Source organism: Nuphar pumila, chromosome 6 (genome assembly GCF_984573655.1).
Source record: "Nuphar pumila chromosome 6, dmNupPumi1.hap1.1, whole genome shotgun sequence".
Classification (NCBI taxonomy): Eukaryota; Viridiplantae; Streptophyta; class Magnoliopsida; order Nymphaeales; family Nymphaeaceae; genus Nuphar; species Nuphar pumila.
The window spans coordinates 124,103,801-124,112,353 of record NC_143254.1 but is presented as its reverse complement, the minus strand read 5'-3'; the positions used below and the strand labels follow the sequence as shown (position 1 = coordinate 124,112,353).

Sequence of the window (8,553 nt, the reverse complement as noted above, 5' to 3'; positions counted from 1 at the left end):
TTAAAATAGTGTTAAAAAATATTCACTTTCAAAATCTAGACCTCATAGGAGATTTACTTTCTAAATCTCACTTTTAAAAGTTATATGTCAACTTACTTTTTATGATGCTTGCTTCTAAGTTTTGTGCTAAAATTTTTTTATGTTTGATTTCTTTTAGAGTACTAATCATATGCAATTCACTTTTTAAATGTAAGCACATGCAGCCAAACGTACCTTACAGTTCTTGCTGAAGTTTGGGAAATTTCATTTAGTGGTCAATTTTTGGCCCTTATTTCAAAAATATGTTTAGTGTGTCTGAATTTCCTAATGTGGGCCTGTGTTTTTCAACAAAGTCTCACTTTTATCCATTCTCTACAACAACAAAACAACTACGACTTCATCCCAAAACGACTGGGGTCGGCGATATGAACCAAAAAAGAAAATCATTCTCTATCCATTCTCTATTAACTAAAATTTAGATCATAAGACAATGACAACAATTTTAATATTTAAATCATAAGACAATGACCACAATAACCTTTGCAAATCAAATGTTCAAAATATTTATCTTTTTTCTTTTTTATGAAGATGGATGAGTATTTTTTAGTTTCAAAGGACAATACAAGAAACTAAATCTTTTTTACAAGTCGTGTTTTTTCAAGAAGATGGATGTTAATCTGAGATCCATATTTGACACTTTCCCAAAAAAACTATGACCCATATCAGGAATTTTAGAGAAGTGAAGCTCATTTTTGTGACTAGAGCCAAAAGAGTTGGCCCTTGAAATTTTCCCTAAAAGGTTTTACCTAAATTTGATCTTGTTTAATACCAATAAAATCCTGGTTTCGGACCTCTCAGAGAAGTTTGGTGTAGAGGCCTAGACTGTTTGACAGGCAGTCTAGGTTCAAATCCCATGAGCATCATCCCCCCCCATGAACAGAGACTGTAGTATAGCAGGCTGAGCCAGCACCCGCTAGGTCTCTGCACCTGGAGCAGTTTCTCCTAGTAAAAAAAAATCCTGGTTTTGGGCCGCTCACAGCATTACTCGGTGGGGAGTCACTTTTTGGTATGTCGGTCACCAAGTCGCTGCTCCTCTTTTTGAGCCTTTTCTTTCTTTTTCCATTGCGAAAAATATTAGAAATAGTTGAGTAATTTACAAAAAGCTGTCAATCTCATCAGCTATTTACAAAGGACTGCCTAACATTTCACTTACTGCGTTTAGCCCCCTACTTTTATCATTTACGTTTCAAAGGCATTGTGACTCCGGAATGTAGAGGAATTGGTGGGTTCCAACCAGTTTATCCATCTTTAACTGTCCTATAACTGACATAGTTTCAGGTGCTTTTTGCTTATCTGAACCAAATGAGTCCTAAATAGCTTATTTGGTGGAAAACATGTGTTAAATTTATAATTTTCATGTTCAAGAGAGCGCTAAAAATCAATGGCTCATATTACACCAAAACTTCAAGATAAAAAAACAATGTTTTCGTTTATCAGTGAACTCAAAGCATTTTTCTGATAAATAAGCAATGGCAAATGCATCAACAGGTTCAGAATAAGCAAAACAAAGCTGAAACAATGATTTTTGAAGTGGTTAGAATGGTCGGGAGGATAAACTGTTGAGGACTTTACCAACATGGCTAATGAGGCATTGTGGCTTAATGATGTTAGCAAATAAGATGTTTGTGCATCATCATGGAAAACTAGCTTTTAATAAAATCAAGAACTTAAATTGGTATGGATATTCCATGTCCACCCACATGAGCATTCTGCATCAAATTTTATTGTGTCCAACAAGAGAGAGAAACAACGCAACATTCCTTCCAATTGCAGGGCAGGGTGTCATGGAGCCAATATAAACACACGGCAATCATGAGCTTCAACCTCTGCAATCACACTCTGTGTATACCTCGATGATAGAACTTGGTTCTAGCAAAAGAATAAATCATGCACAAACACATGTTAAATGTCTAGAATAATGAAATCACATATCTTGGTTTTAGAAAGTTTCAATAACAAATGGAAACATGAAAAACCAACAATCATCTTGCACTTGAGTTCACAAACAAGTCCAAGCCCCAATGGGAAAAAATACAAAGTCACACATTATACAAAAACAGGGTGCTTTGCAAAAGTATTAACAAGATGGATATTTTGCAAAGAATTAGTTGCAGTTTTCCAGGCTTTTCTTGCACCTCAAAAAGATCTGTTAGAAAACCAATTTCCCTAGAAGAATAATCTTGATAGTTTGTATGGTAAAGTGCACCCACTTAGTCAACCAGATAAATTTTACTTTTATTTCGTCTTCCATAAATCATGATTTTTGGTAAGATGTTGAGGGCAAAGTTCACATACAGCTGAGTTTTCCAAGCTTCATCTATAGAAAATTTACCTTCCACACATCTCGAACTCTGACTATGGAATTCTGGTCTAAGCCGATGTCCTTCCAATAGGCAGTTATGTTGGTAGCTGTTTTCCCTTTGTTCAACATCAAAACAACAATGCGGCTATTGGACAAAGGACCTGCCCACACCTATAGCGAGTATGCACAACAAGAAGTTACCATCTATGTTTTACAGCTCAGTGGCCATAGCTATGCTCATACAAAAGAATTATACCTCAGAGTGCTGCACTCGGCTAACCTTTTGGCCTTGCACACCAAGTTTATCTGATGAAGAAATAGGCAAAATAATAGTTGAAATAGGAAATGAGACTTGAAGAAAGATTCAACTTGAAGAACTACCAAAAATGCTGTTTCCAAAGCTGCTCAGAAGCATTTAAACTTCAGCTTGCATACAAGCCAGATCAAACTCAGCCTAGGCTTCTAAAATAGCTTGAGTGAATGCACACATACACATGCAGACATGCGCTCGCGCACATGCATGCCTGTGCACACACACAAATATCAATATCAATATATATATATACATATATTATAACAATTTTGGTAATGGCGCCATTACATACAACCGCCTCTTTTTTTCTTTTTTTCATGAAACTAACCTTATAGATGTGATCTACGTGTTTTTTTTAGTGGGAATTGGCTCTTTTATTACTTGATTACGATATGTAGGAAGGTTTTCACAAGGCTTCAACACTCAATGGTCTAAAATGTGCAACACTTTCTTGGGTCATAAAATCATGTTTTTTCATAAAAAAACACGATCCAAAAGCTGATCCCCATTATTTTGATCATGCTGAATCCATCCATGAGGTCGGACTGGATCAAAACAACCTGCAACATGGAGATCCAAAGGCATTTGTACATATATATAGGGGAGATGGTCTACTACCCTTTTTTTTGGTTAGGTCCTGTTATGACCTTCCTAAAATCATACTTTCAAGTATTTATTGCTCAATCTGTACCATTAGATGTGTTTATCATTGTTTACTCAAGAGAGAGCATGTATTTGATTAACATTTTTTATGCTTAGATGTATATTTGAAAGTGTTAAAAAAACCAATGGTTGATATTATACTAAAATTTGATGACAATATTTACATTTTTACATCAAATCAATTTGAAAGAAAGCCTGTTTCTTGGTAAATAAGCAATGATAAACACATCTAATGGTTCAGATCAAGCAAAAAATACTTGAATATATATATATATATATATATATATATATATATATATATATATATATATATATATATATATCCAATCCTGAACCTGGCTGTTGTGGCTAAGTTGATCTTGAACGCATGGACAGGGACACCCAAATGGTCCAATGCTTGGCTTATTTATGGCTCTTCCTGTTATCCATGTCACATAACAGAGGAGGAAACCGATGGTATTGCATAAAAAGGAAATGACCAGGCATCTGAAGGGCCAAAAGCATGAAAGATGGTACAGTTAAACTTCCCTACCAGTACCAACCTAAACATGAACAGTGGGTTCCAGAACACAATGAAGCAAAAAAATATTATGCTTGGGACTAACTTCTACCATCAATTAAATTAGTAAATGCCACAAGAAAAATCCCTATGTGCTTGTTTGAACTCTGAATGAACCATGAGCAACCTAACCTTCATAGTTAAGCATTCTTTTTCACAGTAAGCTAACTTAGAAAACATGATTGACTATATGAGCACAACCAGATGTATGCGACCCACCAGACAAGTGTTGTCTTATCGAGCTTAGATAAGGGGCAAAGAAAACTAATATTGGTCAACATGACCAAAACTCTCCTGTAACATAACACATTAAGGATAACAGCCTCTCTCCTTCTAGACATATGTTTTTTGAACTTTCAAAAGCAAGTTTAGAAGAAGAGAGTTTAAAACCAAGCCATGAGTAACTTGAGCTTTGTGTTTCACCTGTGTCAAAAATTTATTCTACACAAATTCATCATGAGAAGATTAAACATGGAAGCCTGTGAATGCATGTAGTTATTCAATGCTACATCTTAAACCCATACACATTCAACATAAGAACATACTTAATGCCTCTCCAATCAAAAGGAAACTATACCTTGGTTGATGGCAATGATTTCTTTATTGCTAAGCATTGTAAAAGTCTCCTTGTCCATGTTCTTCACATCACAGCCAATGAGAAGAGGGGCCTACACATTGTCATCATGCCTTGTTCATTTCTGAGTCCTTTGAAAGACCAGCACAGGTTAAATAAGCAAGCACATGGTGGTAGAATAATACCTTCATCAAAGCCCATAGGCTGAAGTGAGAACGAGCCTCGCCCTCTTTTAAGTTCCCATTTCCAACTTCCAACATGTCCGGGTCTACAAAGTGAATTACTATTTAGAATGGAATCATTGAATAGAGCCAAAAGAAATTAAATCAAGGTAACTTTATTCTTTACTATAAGTCATTAATAATCTGAAATACAGACAATGGGACAGCATACCAGGACTCATTTTCTTGATAACATGTACAATGATCAAGTTCATGAATAATGTTCCTGAAACAAGACCAAGTTCAGGAACTCCAACATTCTATTCATAGGAAATAGAAAGGATGGAGCCCATGAAACTTGTCCCAGTTTCAGATAATGCCGCATGGTTAATTAGATAACTTTGAGCGATAAGAAACAGAAAAAATTTGGGATTGGTCTCAAACATTGCAACCTGCATGCAAATGAAAACAACAATACGTTGATAGAAGAAAAGTTTCCATTGATTACTTTTTTATTAATCTTTTTGGGAAAGAAAAGGGAATATTTGAGAGTGTTCATCTTAATGCAAGGGTAGTAAACATGGTATCCAAAACCATTCAATCACTTTCAGCTAAGGCTTCAATTCTACATTCTACATATGGCTGAGTAGAGAACATGATGATACACACACAATGTTAAGGAGAGAGTTTTCATCCAACATACCTTGGACATGACCCATTATCAAATAGATAGGACTAATTTCACCCTACCATTAAGCAAGCTTTTACAAGGATATGAAATTCCAACAATGTGCTGTCATAGAGTTTCTAGGACAGCTCCACAGTAGGGGCAATGATCATACCATTCCATCCACCAGGCCCTGCATACTTTGCCCATTGGTTGTTCAAGTCTGCACGCGTTGTAATGCTGGATGGAAAACAATAAGTTTAGTGTTCTCTCTCTCTCTGTTTGGTTCTTGATATGAAGAATAAAGATTTTACATGGAAGTAAAGTAGAACAAAACTATCACCTGTGCCAATCTGCTCTGATATCACCTGTTGTTCGCCAACTGTTCCCAACTGGTTTTGCCCATTTTGCGGGATGATTTATACCCCTTGCAATGTCACAAAAATATTATCAAATCATATGCCTAACTTTCCAACGTGTCTGGTGCTATAGAATGTCTGGTTAGTGGAGTTTGAAGCCCATTCATGTTGAAACTAAGAACTACATTCTGACCTGTGTGATCCATGCACCATATTCCATAGAAAATGAGAAAGGGGACTCAACTGGTACAAGGTTGACCCTTCCTTATTTTTGCAGAATATGGGTTTTAGTTATCATAAAATTCACAGAAGCAGCTCTTCATTGCAAGGGAAGAGATTCCACATTCAGGAATCATCCAACTAATATTTTTTATCAACATGAACTCTTAGTAACTACAACAAACAGATAACATTTAAGATTGAAGAATTCGTGATTCAGGCTTGCATTCACAAAAAGGCCAGTCCAGCCTATGCACCTGCAATAAGTACTTAGGCTTACTTATGGGTCTGGGTTTGCACCGTGGCTAATTCTAAATGCATAACATGAACACAATAAGCTTAACATTAGTTTCAGTTGATGTGATAGCATCATCTTTATGTTGAGAATCTAAACACATCATTTGTTTCAGGGATCATCACACCTACAACTTAAACAATGTATATAAAAAATGTGTTAAGAAGACAAACTCACCACTCACAAAGTGAATAGAAAATCGGACGTCCTGTCTTGAGAAGAGCATCTCTCATCACAGGATACCTGCGTTGGATGTGAACTCACTATTAAGATCATAGGAACTGTCTTATAAAAAAAATATAGAAAAGTTCATTTGATTACCTGCTCTTGGGTTTGATTCCTTGGTTAAAGCAGTTATCATATTTAAGAAAATCAACTCCCTGCATATATATAACACATGCATTATGACTATTTCCCAATGGAAAATACTTCCTAGGCTTGAATTGAATCAACAAAAATTAAGTGTCTCTATTCAATTAGAAGCAGGTTTTACAGATAGTCATGCTCCTGTAAGAATAACTGAAAAGAGTGAATGTCAAGGGAAGAAAGGATTTTAATGCAAATGCAATTGACTCACCCATGAAGCAAATGTGAAGGCATCTATTTCCTCGTGGCCCAATGATCCTGGTTGGAAAGTTGAGCAAGTGTATGTCCTATTGGCATGTTTCCCAACATTCAGTAACAGCAAGAAATGGATTTATGTGTGTGTGTGTGTGTGTGTGTGTGTGTGGGTGGGTGGGGGGGGGGGGGTGGTGGTGGTGGTGGTGGTTGTGTGTAATATCCCCAATATTTTGAAAATATCAAGAATTTAATGTGATATCTTCAATGGCTGTTATTTTGACATTAAAAATGCAATGTCCTGAAAATGCTTATTTTGAAAATATCATTCTTTAAATGCATTAATATTGTGTTAAAACTGTTTTTCAATTTTTTTTTGTTATTGTTATATATATATATATTTATGTACCAATATTTTCCCAGAAAAAAACAGATTTTTTTTTAATGTAGCAGAATTTCCCTTGCTGAGATTTGCGACTGGTGTGTGCGCGGGTGCACACACGCATGAGAGAGAGAGAGAGAGAGAGAGAGAGAGAGAGAGAGAGAGAGAGAGAGAGAGAGAGAGAGAGAGAGACCCAGCATCAGTGTAAATTCCAAACTTAAGGCCCTTGCTATGAATGTAATCCCCTAAGGCTTTCATGCCAGAAGGGAAGGTAGTACGTCTTGCCACCAATTTGCCCTATCCAAACAAACAAACAAACACAAGTGTTGCTACACAAGATTGGAAATGGACCACAATGACCCAAGCAACAAACAAAGCATATAACAAAAACACGTCTCCTTCAGTTCCTCACTGCCATTTAGGTTGCCCTGTCGCTACCAGTTTCTTAAATTGCAAGGCAACGACACCACAACCATTAGCTCCATTTAGGCATTGAAGACTCCAATGCCATGGTGTCCAAATATAATTAGCACCTGCGCAAGTTGTTCATGAGTCCTTATCTTAGTGACCAAACTGAGCCTAGAGTTCTCTTGATTGTTGGTCCTTGTGGCATTGTTCTTCCCGCTAATGTTTTTCAATATAATACCAAAGAGCAGCATTGAAAACCACACAATAATCTGTGGACACCATCACTTTCTTGGGTGCTACAGCTGACTTCACAAATTCTTCATGAACTGTGCGTCTCACCAAACACGGTTAACCGTTGTAAGATAAATGAACCAAAGGGTTACCTCCTTGTTTCTTCCCTTCTCAGCCCAGCAATCATCTACAAAAGTGAAGTTTCTCTATCCATTAGTAGTAGGCAGAAAAACATACCATCAAAGCACATTCTTCAAATAACAGAAATAATTAGACAACCCAAAACTTTCATTTTCTAGTTGTTGTTTCTCCACTAATAATAAACAAAGCAAGATAATATAGAAAATTGACAATGGTTGGCTTGAGCCACAATGAACTCACCTATGTTGACATAGACATATCCCAATTTGTCCAATCCTTTGACAACAATGGCATCGGCTGTAAGACCATCCTTATTGTTAGGTTACTAATACCAATAGCCCAACATCTAGAGTCATATAATAGCTCTATAACTTACCTGTTTCCCTGATCATCTCCTCACTGATGTTACATCCAAAGCGGTTCCAACTATTCCAACTACATTTTACATGCATGAAACGAACATTGGTGCATAATCTCACCAGAAAAAAAGAAGGGTACCAAAGAATACAGTTGCAAACATACCCCATTGGAGGAGTTTGGCCAAGACCATTGTTGAGAAGCTCTCTCCTCCTAGAAGGGCCATCACCAACTTCTCCATTAATGGTACTCCTGCGTGCGGCTGCAGTGAAGGAGAAAATGGCTACCAAGAGGAGGAGATTCATGGAAGAACAAGTAGCCATTG

At 36.7% G+C, this 8,553-nt stretch overlaps 1 protein-coding gene across 1 annotated transcript; it reads right to left on the bottom strand.

Moving 5' to 3' along the window:
• Nucleotides 1–1,671: 1,671 nt before the first annotated feature.
• LOC149836030 (alpha-galactosidase-like) lies at nucleotides 1,672–8,162 on the bottom strand. The gene is made up of 13 exons (XM_090010757.1): nucleotides 8,112–8,162; nucleotides 7,883–7,917; nucleotides 7,285–7,388; nucleotides 6,729–6,804; nucleotides 6,473–6,531; nucleotides 6,329–6,394; nucleotides 5,622–5,705; nucleotides 5,454–5,518; nucleotides 4,636–4,718; nucleotides 4,454–4,544; nucleotides 2,598–2,647; nucleotides 2,372–2,512; nucleotides 1,672–1,908 (listed from the first exon to the last, which is right to left on the bottom strand). Exons 3-13 carry the CDS (start codon nucleotides 7,347–7,349, stop codon nucleotides 1,822–1,824), a joined length of 867 nt encoding a protein of 288 aa, XP_089866883.1. The 5' UTR covers nucleotides 7,350–7,388; nucleotides 7,883–7,917; nucleotides 8,112–8,162; the 3' UTR covers nucleotides 1,672–1,821.
• Between the last annotated feature and the right edge of the window lie 391 nt (nucleotides 8,163–8,553).

What these genes read in the sequence shown, in the direction of transcription:
- LOC149836030 (XM_090010757.1), bottom strand. Translation starts at nt 7,349, where the DNA reads ATGAAAGCCTTAGGGGATTACATTCATAGCAAGGGCCTTAAGTTTGGA. An exon ending in ATCAGAGCAGATTGGCACAG is followed by an intron (nt 5,519 to 5,621) that starts GTGATAGTTTTG and finishes TTTTCCATCCAG; the next exon opens with CATTACAACGCGTGCAGACT. An exon ending in GCCTATGGGCTTTGATGAAG is followed by an intron (nt 4,545 to 4,635) that starts GTATTATTCTAC and finishes GACAATGTGTAG; the next exon opens with GCCCCTCTTCTCATTGGCTG.